This window comes from Arachis hypogaea, chromosome 11 (genome assembly GCF_003086295.3).
Source record: "Arachis hypogaea cultivar Tifrunner chromosome 11, arahy.Tifrunner.gnm2.J5K5, whole genome shotgun sequence".
NCBI lineage: Eukaryota > Viridiplantae > Streptophyta > Magnoliopsida > Fabales > Fabaceae > Arachis > Arachis hypogaea.
Genome location: NC_092046.1, coordinates 148,659,716 through 148,677,267, shown reverse-complemented (window position 1 = coordinate 148,677,267; position 17,552 = coordinate 148,659,716). Strand labels below are relative to the sequence as shown.

At 32.1% G+C, this 17,552-nt stretch overlaps 3 protein-coding genes across 3 annotated transcripts; 2 read left to right on the top strand and 1 right to left on the bottom strand.

Annotated features, from left to right (window-relative positions):
- The first annotated feature begins 3,990 nt into the window (after positions 1-3,990).
- Positions 3,991-5,814, top strand: LOC112723628 (uncharacterized). Its single transcript, XM_025775059.2, has 3 exons — positions 3,991-4,424; positions 4,659-5,009; positions 5,299-5,814. The coding sequence occupies exons 1-3, from the start codon at positions 4,215-4,217 to the stop codon at positions 5,656-5,658; spliced, it is 921 nt and encodes a 306-aa protein (XP_025630844.1). The 5' UTR covers positions 3,991-4,214; the 3' UTR covers positions 5,659-5,814.
- Positions 5,815-8,255: 2,441 nt separating this feature from the next.
- LOC112723626 (uncharacterized) lies at positions 8,256-10,008 on the top strand. Its single transcript, XM_025775058.3, has 2 exons — positions 8,256-8,846; positions 9,353-10,008. The coding sequence occupies exons 1-2, from the start codon at positions 8,750-8,752 to the stop codon at positions 9,685-9,687; spliced, it is 432 nt and encodes a 143-aa protein (XP_025630843.1). The 5' UTR covers positions 8,256-8,749; the 3' UTR covers positions 9,688-10,008.
- Positions 10,009-11,344: 1,336 nt separating this feature from the next.
- Positions 11,345-15,663, bottom strand: LOC112723625 (enhanced ethylene response protein 5). Its single transcript, XM_025775057.3, has 12 exons — positions 14,882-15,663; positions 14,711-14,804; positions 14,542-14,631; positions 14,363-14,428; positions 13,821-13,910; positions 13,675-13,731; positions 13,397-13,458; positions 13,134-13,221; positions 12,621-12,697; positions 12,064-12,138; positions 11,860-11,965; positions 11,345-11,723 (listed from the first exon to the last, which is right to left on the bottom strand). The coding sequence occupies exons 1-12, from the start codon at positions 15,184-15,186 to the stop codon at positions 11,592-11,594; spliced, it is 1,242 nt and encodes a 413-aa protein (XP_025630842.1). The 5' UTR covers positions 15,187-15,663; the 3' UTR covers positions 11,345-11,591.
- Positions 15,664-17,552: the final 1,889 nt, after the last annotated feature.

The window sequence follows — 17,552 nt, the reverse complement described above, 5'->3', positions numbered from 1 at the left end:
GTCGTCTGAATTGGGATATTTTTTTTTTTTTCTCTTTGGCTTGTTGGGTATGTACTTACTAATAGTAGCTAGTGAGTATAGGAACCAATTATTTGTTACCCTTATCAATGGTGCAATCATATATATGATTCCACGTCGATTTATTTGTCATATCATTCTTTTCATTTACACACAACCATACACAAAACACATGATGCTAATTGGTTTAGGTCATAATCCAGCACTTGCAATTTGCAAATCAATATGTGTGTCAGATAATTAAATTTAATTGATTTATCTCACCTTCATCCATTTCCTTCAACCAACTCGGACACAAGTCTCGTACCTTTCAAGTATCTTTTTAATTTGGAGGATAGAAAAATCTGCTTTTTTTTTTTTATATATGGAAGTAAAAGTGGTGATATAATCCTTCGATCTAATTTTCACCAAGGTTCGAACTCTTGACCTTTCGGATCTATTATTTGTACAATGTGTACAATAGGACACGGCTATTGAGTTACAAAATTAACATCACCAAGGTTCGAACTCTTGACCTTTCGGATCTAGCGCTCTAATACCATGCATGATACCACTCATCCCAAAAGCTTTAGCTGATGAAAAAAAGTAACACTAATAATTATATCTCTAATACTCTCTAAACTTCCATTGTGCACATTGTATAAATATTCCATTGGCTCCTCATACTTTCCCATTTCACAAATATCTCAGTCCGATTTTTGTATTCCTCACAAATCGGACGGTCCGATTTTTATTTATCTAATTAAACGGTTCCACATTTAAGAATAACACCCCATCAACCCACATCTTGAAAAAACACCGTTCCTACTCCAATATCAAAAACAAAATCTTGAGACACTTTTAAATGTTTTCAAAATAAATAAAAAAAATTGCTCTCTAATTAATTTATACTACATAAATTAAAGTAAGTTTATTATAAATATTCATTAATAACTACTTGTTATTAAATTGATAGATCGATACAAGAATTATAATCTGTAACTAAAAGTATCTAAGGATTTTTTAATAACCTTTCTGCCGCTTATTGAAGAACAAAATAACTAGGATTTAATATTTCCTTATTACATATTTTAAAGCCATATATATACGACAGACGAAATTATTTTTGTTGGTCGAATAAGCTAGGTATATATGAAGAATAAATTTGTTAGTTTGTTAAGTATTAGTTAATTTTTTATTATAAAAATTATTTTATTAACCGTCACTTTTTGAAAAATTTAATATTTAAAATTTAGAGTTTAAAATTTAAATTTAAAGTATAAAACTTATGATAAAAAAATTAATTAATGTTAACTAAAAGATAATTAATTTTTTACTTAAATTAATCGATTATAATATAAATACAAGTATACAACACACATACATATATATATTGACTATATTATTATTATAGTAGATAATTAATTATAGTAATTATGAAACTTTAATAATACTTAATAAATATTGGCAAAATTAAAGTAATATTCTTTCTAATATTTAAAAACAGTTTTAGTTGTAGACTCTACTTATATATATATAACTCAAGTTTGATTGTGTTATTTAATATAAATAATATTATATGGTTAATAAAATTTATTATTTTTAATTAATATTTAATTATTATCTTAAATTTTAATTTTTAATAATATAAAACTATAATATTAACTAAATATTGACTAATATTTTTCTCTAATGTATATATGTAAAGGTAATCATTATGCCATGTTTTTCTCTTTTTATTACTTAATTATGAAGATCGAGAAGATATATGTATGTACATAAACACATAGGGAGCCACTCAAATAAAGACGTCTAAAACGTCTTTTTTTAAAGATGTTTTTCAGTAATTAAAATTTAACATATATAATCGATTGAATCATGTTATTTTTGTCAAAATTAGGTTAGACAAATTGATTTAACTGAAAAATAGTGAATCAAATCTTGAACTAGTCTAAATTCATATTTTTTTTATAAAAAATGACTACAATACCCTTATTATAGAGAATGATTGAAATACTCTTATTATATATATATATTAATTTTAAAAATTCTAAATCCTAACCCTACGATAAAAAAATAAAAGACTAAAATTTAGGATTTTCAAAATTAATATATATAATAGAAGTATTTTAGTTATTTTCTATAATAGGATATTGTAGTAATTTTTTATAAAAAATAATATTAATTTAAACTAATTTAAGATTTGATTCACCATTTTTCGATCAGATCAATTTATCTAGCCTAATTTTAACAAAAATAACACGATTTAATCGATTATATGTGTTAAATTTTAATTATTAAAAAACATCTTTATAAAAAAACGTTTTCAGGTCTTTATCTATCTGAGTGGCTCCCAAACAGATATTGATGCTACGCGTAAGCTTGCATGCATAACTTTGCATAAACGATATGATTACATTTTGGTCCGACCCAAATTTTAAGCACTTGAATAATTAATGTCACTTAGCTTACCTTATAAATAAGTCTAGACCTGAAAAATAATGAAGAAAATAAAACTAGGGTGTGGCCGCCTCGCTCATATTATATTATATTATAGTAAAGAAAAATTATTCTAATTCTGATTGAACCTGTCCATTTTTGCCAGAGACAGCATTGAATGATTTTTGGCAACGCTAAGGTTGTGTTGTCAACTTGTCGTGCAACCTCTTTCTTTTTCACCTATTATTAACCTTACTCAAAACCTCGAGCAAGAAATATACATGGAAAGAAAGTCTCGAATAATTAACTATATATATACACACTCAGAGTTAGTTAATGAGTGAAAAAAACAACACATACATACAGAGTGCAATCAATAATGTTGTGTGTGTGTCTTGCAAATTGCAATGGTAAAAAAGAAAGTGTGTGTAGAGATAAGGTTTTGTCATAAGTATGGGGTCAGCGCAGTAGCATTCCACACACTCCTTTTTATATTTTGTCCTTTTAACTAGTCTTATTTGTCTCTCATCAATTCACGTGAATGTCTTACTATACCCTATGATCAAATGCTTTGCTTAATTATTTAATCACCCTTTATATGTGTTTTTATATAAAATAATTTAGAGAACAAAAAAGAAAGAGATATTCTTAGATTTTTTTTTTGTCATACTATTTACAAATTCACGTATAGTACTAGTTATTTATAATATTAAAATAAACAAAGAGTAACTTAGTGCTTAGGGTATTTATTTTAAATTCGTATCACCAGTCAAGAGAAAAAAAAATATTTTAAAACATATCTTTACTGAATTAAAGTATATATATATATATATTTGTGTGTGTGTGTATCATTATTATGTTATTAGGTTGCCTAAATTATATTTTTTAGAAGCAATGTTGTCTGAATTTCATGTTAGCTAGAAATAATATTTGCTAGAAATTTTCATGCAAAAAAAAATTCCATAATTCACCTTTGCATGGTTACACATCAACAATGCTAGGAAACCAAGAGGGTATTAGCCAAAATCCAGCCAAATGTCTTTGGGTGAATCTAAAATCTCTACGTGGATGGTGCGTATGCTAAGCATTAGGATGTTTTTTTTTCTTTGTAAATTGAATGGTTCTGAATCTATTTTTTGATTTATTATGTTTTAGGCATTTGGAGAGGAAATGAGGGTGAAGAGACGGAAGCTAATTGAATCAGTTTCTGTGATTCACGTTTTGCAATGGTACTAAATGTATCTCCTCCTAATTTGAATCTGGTGAAATATTTAATAATCAATATTTTAAATCATAAATAAATAAAACTAATTACTATATTTATAATTAATTAAGTTGTTTTATTTTTGGTTGATTTATAGTTGATTCTATATACTTTTTCTAATAATAATAAAAAAAGTTTAAAGACTAGCACTTTTATTAAAATCTGACAAACATTTAATCAATAAAAAAGTGAATAATTATATATTATTAAATATAATCTCACACCATTAAAAATATTAATAGTAATTAATTAATAACTATAAATCACAACCTGTTGGCCCTTGTAATAATAATATCCATGTTAGTTATTATTAAAGAGGATTGGTGTTTTTTGTGGGCGAGGATATAAGTTAGATATATAATATAGGATGGTTGTTATATATATTAGGTCTTCTTTAGCCTTGTATCCTCTCTTGTTGGTCTTGTATGTTATGAATAATTAATTAGTGGACAAAAGGGAAGAACGTATCACTTGCACCCTTCTTGTCTCTCTCTTTCTTTATGCATATGCCTCCATGATACCTTCTTCTTCTTCTTCTATCATGATGCCTACTACTACCACTACTCTTCTTGATCTCAATCAAGATCTAACTCTAAGCCATGATGATGATGACCAAGAACACCAGCACCCCTTCGCTACTACTCACCATCAACAACAACAACAACAACAACAACCCTCTTCTCTTTCATTTCCAATCCTCCTCAACCCCCTACCTCATCAAAAGGTATCTATCTATCTATATAGGTGAAAACTCAAGTGCAGGGGATTTTACAAGAAGTTTATAGTTAAAAATCGTTAGATGAAAATTTAGTCAAATCAGTCAAATTATCTAACAACTCTCAGTTATCAACTTCACGTGGAATCGACTGTACCTGAGTTTTTACCATCTATATATATGTGGCTTTGATGATATCTGTTTGTTTTGAAATCATGATCGTCTTGATTGTTTTGAATTTAGGTTGATGAGAAGATTGATGATGCTAATTGTAGTAGTGGATCACGGGATCATTCAGAAAAACCTAATCACGGCAGCGGAATCATCAAGCTGATTTGGAAGAATAAGAAACAAGAGGAAGCAGAAGAAGAAGAAGAAGAAGTGATCCCAAAGTGGATGCCTTCCAAGATGAGGATGATGCGGAAGATGATGATATCCGATCATCATCAACAACAACAACAGGAACAAGAGATTCCTATTATTGGAACTGACGATGACAACAACAACAGTACCACTGCTCCTACTGTTAGGGTTTGCTCTGATTGTCACACCACTAAGACTCCTCTCTGGAGAAGTGGACCAAGAGGCCCCAAGGTACTTTAATTTCCCTAATATCTATTAGAATACAAAATCAGCAAAATATCAAAGAGAATTAGAAAAATTAGGATATTATTTCATAACCAGTTTAATCTTAGTATATTCTTGGTCTATATATTGGTAAGAAGTTTGTAATAAAAAATGAGAAATATAAATAACAAAAATAATATTTTTTTAAATAATTCTTCGTTTCTTTCCTAAACTCTTTGTACCATGGTAACAATATTTACTAATTCATTTCATTAATTAACTCAATTATGTTGAAATTTTATGTGAATTGGTGCAGTCACTTTGCAATGCCTGCGGTATCCGACAAAGAAAGGCGAGGCGTGCCGCCATGGCTGCTGCGGCAGCAAATGGAACCACACTGGCGGCGGCTGAGGTAAACAAGTTTGGTAGAAGCAAAGAGAAGCAGCTCAAGTCCAAAACTTGCAGTAGTGAGTTGATGAAAAAGAAGCGCAATAAGCTTGCAGCTGCTGCGAGAGGGAAGCAATCTCATCATCATCATCATAATGATTATTGTTTCGAGGATTTGAGATTAAGATTATTAAGCAAGAATTTGGCTGTTCATCAAGTATTCCCTCAGGACGAGAAAGAAGCTGCGATCCTTCTCATGGCTTTATCCTATGGTCTTCTTCTTGGATGAATTACTCTAAAAATTAGGGTTTTCGATCATATTGCAATGCCATCTTAATTAATCACAATTATATAGATATCATCATAATTAACTATTGTGAGGTGAATGTTTTGTGTTTGTACGGCAACATGATATTATATATGCTATCTTATGTTATGAAATCAATTATGTTTAGTTTATTTAATTTGTTAGAAAAATATTAGTGATAATGAGGAAACTATTGAAGAAGAATAAGGACAATGAATTTTTTACGGCCAACAAATCTCCATCTCTTGTCTTCAACATATTTCATTAATTAATGACTTGTAATAACCCTAACCTCTTGATGATTAGATAAACATTCAATTAGCTTATTATTATGCTAGATGGAAGGCCTTCAAGTATTATTCAAATTCCTTCTTCTTTAATTTGGAGTCTCGTTTAATTTTATTCCCGTGTGCTACACAGTACACACAGTCGGTTCCCTGTATTATGATGATGACAGTGATGATTCTATAGAGCTATATGTTATATATATTTCACATGCACATGCACATGCAGTTTTGCATATTTAAATAATTTATATATGTGCAAACTAATGTTGATGTTATCAATTTTCTCTTCCTATTTATATTGGTGTTAAGACATACACTTGAGGGTTAACCAACTTAAGTTGGTCGAGTGGTCAGCTCACTCGTCCACTTAGGTTAGTGTTGGGAGTTCGAACTTTGCCTTATACATGCAACACTTTTCTCTTGTTGATGTCAGCAATATCGTTTATTTGGCAAAATTTTAGAACCAACCACTCAATTCTTGCCAAATTAACTATTATTTCCAAATCAACAAAAAAATTTATAATCTACAAACACATTAAATCCATATTCCTATATTTATTATATCTTACCGTTATAAACAATACAATAAATTTATAACCCCAACAATTAATTTATTAATTTCTATAAATAACTCACTAAAGGTAATAAACATTCATATTACAAATGTCATAATAATATTATTAATCAAAATAAATTTTACGTTACAAGTATTCAAATTCCATACTATTTAAACTATTTATATAAGTCTCTTATCAATATTCCTTCAAATAATATCAAATTTAGCACAAGAAATTTATTTCTGAACTACACATCTCAAACTTACTCAATAGAGCATCATTCTTTCATAGCAGAATGATTAGAAATCGAATAACTATCCAAGATTTAATGGCCATGCAATGAGAATCTGATGATCAGGTATGACAAAAAAAACTCACAACATGCATCATACATTCATATTTACTCAAATACCATATACCTAATGATAACATAAATTGAATATTGGAATAGAAAAAGATCTTTACAATTTTAGCAACTATAAACGAAATTGATGACAAATTTGGATTGAATTATGTTAAATACCAAAAAGTATCAGAAGAAAGCATATAAAAAAGGAAACAACTACATTTGTGACACATGTAATCAAACACCACAATATCCAACAATAAGGTAACTCTATATATACTTTTCATAATCCCATTTATCAAATTATTAGTTACTAACCCAATACTTATTTTAGGTTTAGAACTTTAAATCTGATGACCCTCAAGAAAAGTAATAACATTGAAGCACCACCCCATTAAGAGATTAAGGAGAAAGAAAACCATATAAATTCAAGACACATCTTCGGAAGAAGAATATACATGCAAAGATGGAACAAACAATACAATAGAAAGTGTATCCAACTCAACAATTCATAAGAACCTACGACAAAAAGAAGAAAGCAACAACTCTAACAACAACCAATAAAAAAAAGAGGACGAGCGCCACATAAGAAGACTAAGTCTATCAACTAAAATAAATGCAAAAATCAAACTACCAAATAAAAATGTCATTTTGTACAACTCCAACATTGAAATCTTTTGTAGTACAAATTATTTTAAATAAAACACTTTTTAAATTTAACTTTAATTTACACATTTAATTTATTTCTACAAAACATAACAATTTTTAATATTTATTATATATTGTCATTAATTTACTGTCCCGCGCATTCAAGTTTAAATAACGGCTATATTATGTATACGCTAAAATTAGTTACCAAAATAAATTATTAGTATAAAATATATATTAAAATATAAAATATATATTAAAAATAAGTTATATAATATGTGTAGTTATAGACAAAATATATAATTTTAATAGTTAATTTTAATGTGTAAATAATATTTAAAAAAAATTAAAAATTTCATCCAATCATAGAAAGCCTCACTAGCTTGGAAGTTGGAACCGTTGAGCTGTATCTATTATTAGTTTATCACCCATGACTAGGGACCAATGTTTCCTTCAATGTACCTAGTGGGACCAAAATTGCAAAATATAAAAAGAAAAAAAAATATGTTTACTTTTTTATTTTTGAATCACTTGTATAACTAATTATGTTTATTTTTAAATATGTCTGACTTGGAGACACTTTGATAGATAATATAACTAATTTAAAATTTTAATATTTAAACAAAAATCGAACTCTAATACTCGGTGAAAGAAAGATGAATCTCTTTTATTTAACCAAGGAATATTTAAATGATATTGTTGAGTGAAAACTGAAAAGAGAAAAAATCATTCAATATTGTTGAGTTGAATGGGAAAAGTAATTCCAAATGAAAAGTGATGAAAATCCAAGCAAGTGAATTTCAGAACTTATACTAAAAAGTGAGTTTTGTATCAAATCCCTTGGACTGCAATAATAATAATAATGTTAGGGAAACAAAAAAAACAGTGAGAACTTACCTTATTCAGCATTTATTAATTGTCACAACAATTAATAAATGCTAAGTAAGGTAAGTTATGGCTGTTTTTGGCTGATTTTCTTTAGTTACCAAACATTTCCGTAATAATAATTAGGTTTAACAAACAATTGTATTGTAGAAATGTTTCTAAGTGGATCAAATCTAATTGGAAAAGTAACCCAAAGTTTCTGCCACCTTATTTATTGGGCATCCTATTTATAGATTTCAGAGATTTTAACTTGAGAGACAGAAAAGATGAATAGTTGAGCAAAGTAAAGAATGTGATTGGAGCATTGTTTTGGGGTTTGATTGATTGTGATTTGTGAGACAGAAGAGAAGATGAGTGAGCAACAGCCACAGGAAGTTACTACATTGCTCATGAGGCGCTGCAAGGTTGTTTGGCGCCTTCTCCTTCTCTTCAATTTCGCCCTTGGAGGTTTCTTAATTTCTTCTTTTTCTTAATTACATTCTATTTCATCCTTTTACTGCCGTATATTATAACCCATGCTTACTTAGCTTCTCATATATTCTCACTCACGAATTCGTTACCTTCTTATGCTTTCATGCCTTGCATGTGTTTGATATATTGACAAAGACAACTTTTGTCACATTCTTCAATTTTTTTTACATGTGTATTTTACCCCCAACTTGCACCTGCTTCATCCTAACCTTGATCGCCAAATTAATGATTTCATTTCATGATTTCATTCATCATGTGATGGAAAATTCTCAACCTATATTAGTTTGGCCTTAACTCTTTATGATGTTGAACTAGCATGAGATTATATCCTGTTCCAAATAAAAGAACATAAGCATAATTCATTGCAACAGTTAATGTTCTGAAAATTATTTAGATGGATGCCTTAATTTTATGACTAACATCTCGCTTTAGTTCATGGATCACATTCTGCTTTGTTGCTACATGATATGTATTCCCGGCAGCTTATATATTCGCCGGAGTGCAATTGCGAGAGTTGAAGGAGAATCGTCGAAGGAAATCACATAGATTGCACAAGGGCAGAGCAAGTTCTGAAGTCCCTAAGGATCCTATCACAGCTTCAGTGGATTGGAATTACGACGATCTGTTGGTCCCTGCCACGACGCCTGTGGCAGCGCGCAATCCTCTCCTTGAGGAACAACAACGTGAAGTGCTCCTGTGGATGCTGCAAGAGAAAAGAAAAATGAAACCTAAGGACCGGGCAGAGAAGAAACAAATCGATGAGGAAAAGGCCATTCTCAAAAGGTTCCTGCGTGCAAAGTCCATACCAAAGTTTTAGTGTTTCAAGGTCAGTTATATTACATGACCATACTAACAAACTAGCATTTTATAAACTCTGGTTTGTTTTTGGCAATCAAGTACATTTTATGGCATTGCACTTCCAATAACTTTTATGTTTGGTGATGACTCATGCCTTGTATAATTACCTACCACCCTCAGCATTTGGGTGTTATGTAGATTCATTGTTTACCCCATTGAATGAACACATACACACACCGTGTGATTGGTTATAAAATTAATTTAACAAGAAAAATAAACGATCAAGATCCTCTCCTTTTCAAATGAACAGGAAAAGATCATGATCACATCTTTTATTGAATAGGATATTCTGCTCTTCATTTGTAGCGTATGTGGAGGATATAAATGTTGAAGTGTATGTATATAACATGCCTCTACCCCGTTCACAAGGAATATGGGACTATATGCGAGAATATTATCCCGTTTCTTCTTCAAAAGCAACCTTCATTTACAATGAGAACCGCTATGTCCTTCTAGCTGTGTACTGAGTACTCAAGTTTTGTTCTCCTAACATGTGATATCTCTTGGTTGTGTGTGACTCTGAATGAGTGAGGTACTGGCAATTGTGATGAGTAAATTCTTCTATACTGAAAATCAACGTGGGAGAAAGAGCCACGTAATGGCAAATGAAGACATAAGAAAGGATAGTGATATTAACAGCAGAATCTGACTGGGCATGTGCATATTTGTGGCGAACTTATCACGGGAGAAATACTCAACACATCAATCTTCCAAGTGGGTCACTCTGTACAGCCGAAATGCCTTTTTCTTCTACTCAATAACTTAACCGTTAACATCTAGCAAGAGTTAGGCAGCATTCGGGAGAGAGACTAAGACTTAGAGACAGAAACTAAATTAAATCTCTGTATTGTATTATGTTTGTTGTAAAATATACAGGACTGACTTATGTCTTAATATCTTATTTGGTAGGAGTAGGTGTAGTAATGAGGTGAGGTTTTAGGAGTAAAATGGAGATAAGGTTGGAGAGATAAGGATGGTGGAAGGAGTAGAATAAAAATTAAAAAGTGTTAGATGAGGTTATTTTTAAAAATAAATGTTATTAAAGTTTCAGTTTCCATTCTTAAAGGGATTAAAATTGTATATCTCGAGACTGGAATTTTAGTTATAATCTCAATTCCAGAATCTAGTACCTTAAAGTTTTTGAACCACACTCTGTTATTGAAAGTACTATTTATCTATGATGTTACAAAATCCCTAATCTATTGCTGACAAACAAAAAGAAAACGGTAACATCTAGCAGCTTAGCATTTTAATTTTGAACAAGAGATGAAATATTCACTGTTTGGCCATCAATGCAGAGGAGTTTGAATTATGCCAGTTGTACTTTTGCTTGAAGTTGACAATATAGCTCATTACTCTCTTGTCCGGCCAACTCACAAAGTTCTTGTTTCTATTGAATTATATCTGTAATGCCAAAAACCATCGAATCCCTGGACCCTAGCAGTAGATAAAGTTACCACAACCACTATAAGTCACTTAATTAGCAACCACATGGTTTTTCTTCTCTTCATCTTCTTAGTCTATTTAAGAGTCCTATAATTCATGGACCTTGGACGATCTTCGTGCACCATAAAAATCACAAATTTAAGTAAAGATTAATTTTTGCTTCAACGCAATTTACCCGAAGTGCTTTAATAACTTCATTTATACCTATCAAAATCGAGTTATTTTATGGGTACAACAACAACGAATAAACTGGCCTTAAAGCCACTACTATAAAATAACTAATCATATACCACAATATATTTTAATGCACTAGTACACGTTTGGGAATTTTCCAAAATCCAATAAAAGGAACTTTCGGCTACAATCCTATGGAAAATTACGCTATCATCCGTCACCATGACTTTTCTTCTCCCTATCCTAGGAGTTGACCGGTTTTCCATTCAGCTTGGGGAAAGGGTCTTGCTTGCTCAATACAACCACTTTGCTTTTATGGGCAAAATAACCCTTCATGAGATTCTTATATATCAGAATGGCCATTATACACTCTACCTGCAAAGCATCAAATATTTATTATTATTTTTTTCTTTTCAAAAAAACTCTGAAAATGTTATTTATTTGATTTGTTTAATTTTGAAAGAGATAAGCAGAAGTAGGAAAGGAAAGAAGAAGAATTTAAAGAGATCACCTCTTCAACATCCATGTCAATTTCAAGCCATTTCAATGCTTTAACAATAACATCCAACTTCACCTGATGGGCTTTGCTTGGGTCCTTCTGCTTTTGAATAATGTAACTGCCATTTGAAATCAGTGATTCAAGTAAATATCAGAATCATCTATCAACACACATATACAGTGAAATGGAGATACAAAGGTGAATATGGATACTTACATCTTCTTTACTAATCTCTGGTATACTTGAAGTTCCAACTTCTCTAGGACAAGATATACGCCTGATCTCAAGAACCTACAAAATATGTGAACCAAATTATTGTCTCTAGGGTCTAGAACAAATTTGGAACAATTCTGTTAGGGACAGAGCTCCTAATGGAATTAAAGTTTACAAAAGAAGGAGATTCAAGAGTATTTCAGGTAGTGTTAGAAATATGACTAACGCCGTGGTGGCTGAGGGGGTCTCTAACTGATAGCTAAGCTGGACAGAGTGTGAGGAATGTGATGATTGCATGTGAGTGCATAAAACCGTTAAGGGGGGATAGGGATATTTGTAGGGATGTGAGAGTTAAGGAGGTAAGCTGAATATTGGTTGGAATTGGGAGAGTAAAGCTGCTCCAGAGTGCTCCGTGTTTTCCTTTCTTTTTTGCCTTTCTTTCATAAGTTTTCTTCTAAATTCCTCTTCACTAATTTCAGTGATAAATACAATTATCATTTCCTTCTATTTGTTCTCTGTTGTCAAATTCCTTATCAGGAAACAAGGATGAGCAATCCTACCTGTTCTCATGATCTTGGAGTGCACGCCGAAGAAGCCGAAGATCCCCCCTTCTGAGAGCTTGCACAATGTCACTGTACTGTCCAACATTAGAGGATGTTATTTATATTGAAACTTCATAGGCACATAAACTTTTGTATAAATGAGACCTATCAAAGGAATCTGCAAAGATTTCTTTTTGAATTTACCTTTCAATTTCATACCAAAATAACCACATTAATAATAGGGCAGCATGCAAAATTTTCTTGATATGTTCATTCTGTTCTAATCTGTCTGAAGTAGCTCTCCATTTGGCAGTCATTAAGTATAATTGGCTACAACTTACAATGTAAGATAATTGATTCAACCACCCTAACTTATAAGTTATTTTGCATTTGCCACCCGAATTTATTGCAATCATCTCATCTACTTTCCACTAATAATTATCAGTTATATCCTTATATTCTTGTTTTGGTTATGAAACCAAAAATATACATCCATTACCATGAGTGTGTTCATGAAAGGTTCTAACATACCTCAAGCAGACTGTACTTCTCCAAAAGCATATTTGTAGGTAATATGCCTATTGAAAGCTTCACCGGGATAAGATGTTTAAGAATCATCCTGTGTGAAACAAAAACAATTATCCAATCATCCTCAGACCAATGTTTAAGGATTGTTCATCTAAATAAAGGTGCATCTTTACAGTGGCTTTATGGCTGCAAGCACATCCTAGACAACCTACTAAAACCCCACTTCATTCAAATACAATGTACACAGTTGGCACACCTGAACAAACCTTATATTGGCTTCACTCCGTGAGTTGCAATGCTCTAAGGCATATGATAATTTATGATCAGCCTGTCAAGGTGCACATTGAAATTGAAGAGGTTTCAGCATTCATTTATTTTAGCTAACATATTGCAAGCTTACAGAAATGTTTATTGAAAGTTAGCATCAACTAAAAACTACATACATCAGAGGTAAATTGCAGAAAACTACAAAGCCAACAAACATTGCAGAAGGTATCACAACACAGACACTGTAAATAATTTTAACCGAATGTGGATTACTTACTGCAGGAAAATTTTCATTGAAAACTTCAAGACGACCAGTATAGTACATGTAAGTAACCTGAAACACATTAAAAATATAAATCATCTAGAGAATATATTGTATATGCATATAGAGAAGATGCATACATAAAGTAATCCAACTCTAACCTTGTCTCTCTTAGGAAATTCCTCAAAGTCAAATATGCGTGCAGTTTCAATACTTCGTATCACACTACGGCAAAGATGAACTGTACCCAACTACAAAACCATTCATAGAAGAAAAATTCAAGTTATAAATTAACACAAAGATGTCAATAATATGAAGCACGGTACAACATGAAACACTGTTCAATTGGACAAACCCGGTATGAATTTTACTTATGGTGATGTTTCAGGCTATATAACTATGGTATAATGTTTTCTCCAAGCAAAAAATGTAAACAAATTTATAACGCAGGTGGAAGTATTTCGATGTGTTCGTGAAATGGTCTACATGGATTACAGTTATAGTAACTATTACAAAGTGGCCCCACAATTCCTAAATGTTCAGTTAGTTTAATCTTGGCCAGAACCTTTCTTTGTGACCCCAGTAAAGATATCATGCATTTGATAAAATCCAGATGCTCTAGATTCGGACCAGCATTGTGTATCAACTATCAAGAGATTAGATGGAAAAAAAAGGAGTGGAAGCATTAGGTAACCATAAATACCTTAAAGTAAATCTTGAACAACTGGCAAGTTACATATAGTGCCCCAACACGCTTAGAACCTTTTCCCTGTTATTGCAAGCAAGCCAATAAAGGAGTGCAATGATTCCCCCTTGCTCACTCACACACACACACACACATATATATATATAACAGTAACCGATATGTAGAAGAATACTTACCGCAAGAACACCAAATACTTTCATAAGGAAGGAACCAGCTCCTTTCAATTTCTCCGGGGATTTCCCATTCGAAGCTAACTCTCTATCCGCCTAGAATAGCACAAAACCTCACAGAAAACTTCCAGAATATTTGAAAAAAGAAGAAAAAGAATGAAATGTAAATCGATACCTTCTCGGCAAGAACCCTAATATCATAAACAATGGCATATAAAGCCTCCATAGCCCAAGCAGATTCCCAATTTCGAAACTCCTGTATAAACGCACTGAAACACACACCAATAAAGATTACGAGATAAAAATTCGAATGAAGAAATAAAGGGAATAGGTAAGGAAGGGTTACTTGGCGGCTTTTTCAAAGGCGGTGTAGGCTTCGAGCAAATTCGATTGACGGTAGCTCTGGAGGCAGCGGAAGAGAGGGAGGATGATGTCAGAGTACTGGCCGTAGTTGTCGGAGTTCTTGAGGAGCCTTGGGGCGTCGTGGAAGATGTTGAGGGCGTCGGCGAGGGAGAGAAGGAAATGGGAGTCGGACGAGACGGCGAAGAGTGACTTCAACGAAGCACCGTCTTGGGACGACACGGCGTCGGAGAAACGGTTGAGGTACTCCGTGATCCTTCTATGAGCTTCCCCCATGCTCATGTAAGCCATTCTTCACACCTTCCCAGCTTCCGATTCAGCAAGATTCAAGCTTGTGTGTAACTGTAACCCTCTTGTTACAGTGAATGCTACTCCTTTTTTTTTTTGGTCTTGGGCTCAAAACTCTCGTTCCTTCTTGGGCCGCAAAATCTCAACTCTCAACTAGTTTTTGGACTTGAATCTGAAGTAACTTCCAAATCCTCTTATTCAGTGTCAGCCCAGAATTTTGGGCTTCCGCCTCAATCACTTGGCCCGTTATATTGGTGCCCAAAAAAAAGAAATAGAGTAAGATATAAAAACCATGTTTGGTTGATCTAATGGTTAGCTCACTAGTCCGTTTATACAAGTGACGGAGGTTCGAATCTCCCGCCTTGTGCATAAAGCAATCTATTGGTCATTGACAAACCCCTAAATGGAGCTCCAATCCGTAACAGATTAGTCATTAATTTGTCGGATAAGGAATACCGTGGGAAACAAAAAAAACAAAAAAAAAAACAAAGAGTAAGATATAAAAGATTAATTATTTAGAAAATGTTTTAGGATGAGCATTTTGGAGAAGTTCATTAATTTAGAGAGAGTTAGTTCAACATAAGTAAGTTGATTGTTAGGCAAATGTCGCATGCAAGGTATTATAAACACTTTTATAGTGTTACCTTAATAAACCCTAAACCTCAATCACTTGGCTCATTATAGTGTTACCTTATTTAGAGAAAGTTGTAATTAAAAAAAAGGTTAAGATAATGTACATATATTTGTGTGTGATTATTTTAGGAATAAATAGAGAAGTAAGATATAAAAGATTAATAATTTAGAGCATTTTTTAGCCTGAGCATTTTGGAGAAGTTCATTAAATTAGAGAGAGCTGGTTTAACATAAGTAAGTTGATTAGGCTAATGTCACATGCAGGTATTAATCAACACTTTAGATACCGAAATAATGATGGCTTTGCTTTTGTCTAGTTAATAATGCTATACGCAGCAGGTATTAAGTGATGGTAAATGTTATGGTATCTAGTCACCAAAAAAAAAAATTTATGGTATCTAAAAAGTGGTGTCTATTTATTACAAAGGATTAAAAATTAATATTTAATTTAAAAAATATAAAAATAAAATATTTTAAAAAATTTAAAATTTACCATAAAAAGTAAGTTAGGTAAAAGTTAGACAATAATTAATAAGCATCATAGAATTGGTCTTAAGTGATTGATGAGTAAGTGCAACAAAAGAAAAAATGATTAAGAGAGATTGTTACAAACTTGTGGCGATTTGTCAAATGAGGAATGGAACGTGGTTAGGATTTAGGAAGTTAATCAAATCTTAGTTCTCTCCACTTAGTTGAAAATGGGAATGATTGAGAAACTTAAAGTTGGAAGCGTAGGGCCCATTCTCTGTATACCAACCACATAAGCGGTAGGAACTTGATAAGACCATTGATCATCTCCTTTTTTCTCTTCTACTTCTCTGTTTTTCAGAGTAGCATGCAGGACAAAGCGAGCCGATTGCATTTAGTTTCAACACCATCTACAATGCCTGCAACTAGCAATTATCTTATTCTTATACTCTTATATTAAATTATTCAAAATATAAACCGAAAATAGTGCTTTCTATATATATTTTTTTCTACTCTCATCTTTCCCCTGGTTGCTCTCTCTCTCTCTCTAGTCTTTACTCGACAACTACAAGTAATGAAAATTATTATTATAGTAAAACCATTACAAATACATGAATTGTGTTGACAGATTTTATAATCAATTGAATTGATAGTTGGAATAAATTCCTAAAGTGATACAATAAAAGAGTGGGGTAGAGAAGTTAGTTAGAATTTAGGGGAATAAAATATAAAAGGGAAGAGAGAGTGGGCAGAGATGATTTACTTGAGGGTATTGTGGAGTCATTCTCCCTGGACTCGAAGCAGGGTGATTTTGGATGTCTTTGTTATTGAATTTCTTCATTCATATATAATCTTCACTTTCTTCATTTCTAATTTCTACATCATTTATATAATTACTTAATGTGTTTTAACATTTTTGGTGCTCTCCTTGAGAGATTTCTGAAATGGAACCTAGAACTCCATTATCTCGCTTAGATGATGCCTACCAATAACATCGCTCTGAAATTGCATCCCTTCAGAGAGGTCAACTTGAAACCATTGCTCAGATTAGTGATACCCAAAGTAGAATTGGGTCGGTAGAGACATCGATCAAGAGTGTTGAGAAGTTGCTTAAGGAAAACTTGAAGTTCAAGCAAGTTATTCCAGATCGAGGTGAGAACCTCGAATTTGCTGATTCCACGCTGGGTGTTCACCCATCGCAGTGGCCCAAGGGAGTCCAAGCTAAACTACCAATTTTTTATGGCGACGGTGTAGAGGAGTGGACTTTC

Excerpts from the sequence above, each read along its gene's own strand:
- LOC112723625 (XM_025775057.3), bottom strand. The coding sequence starts at position 15,186 with ATGGCTTACATGAGCATGGGGGAAGCTCATAGAAGGATCACGGAGTAC. Across the intron at positions 13,732-13,820 it reads AATTTCCTAAGAGAGACAAG|GTTACTTACATGTACTATAC; the intron begins GTTAGAGTTGGA and ends AATGTGTTTCAG. Across the intron at positions 11,966-12,063 it reads CAGAGATTAGTAAAGAAGAT|TTACATTATTCAAAAGCAGA; the intron begins GTAAGTATCCAT and ends TTCAAATGGCAG.
- LOC112723626 (XM_025775058.3), top strand. The coding sequence starts at position 8,750 with ATGAGTGAGCAACAGCCACAGGAAGTTACTACATTGCTCATGAGGCGC. Across the intron at positions 8,847-9,352 it reads CTTCAATTTCGCCCTTGGAG|CTTATATATTCGCCGGAGTG; the intron begins GTTTCTTAATTT and ends TATTCCCGGCAG.
- LOC112723628 (XM_025775059.2), top strand. The coding sequence starts at position 4,215 with ATGATACCTTCTTCTTCTTCTTCTATCATGATGCCTACTACTACCACT. Across the intron at positions 4,425-4,658 it reads ACCCCCTACCTCATCAAAAG|GTTGATGAGAAGATTGATGA; the intron begins GTATCTATCTAT and ends TTTTGAATTTAG. Across the intron at positions 5,010-5,298 it reads GTGGACCAAGAGGCCCCAAG|TCACTTTGCAATGCCTGCGG; the intron begins GTACTTTAATTT and ends GAATTGGTGCAG.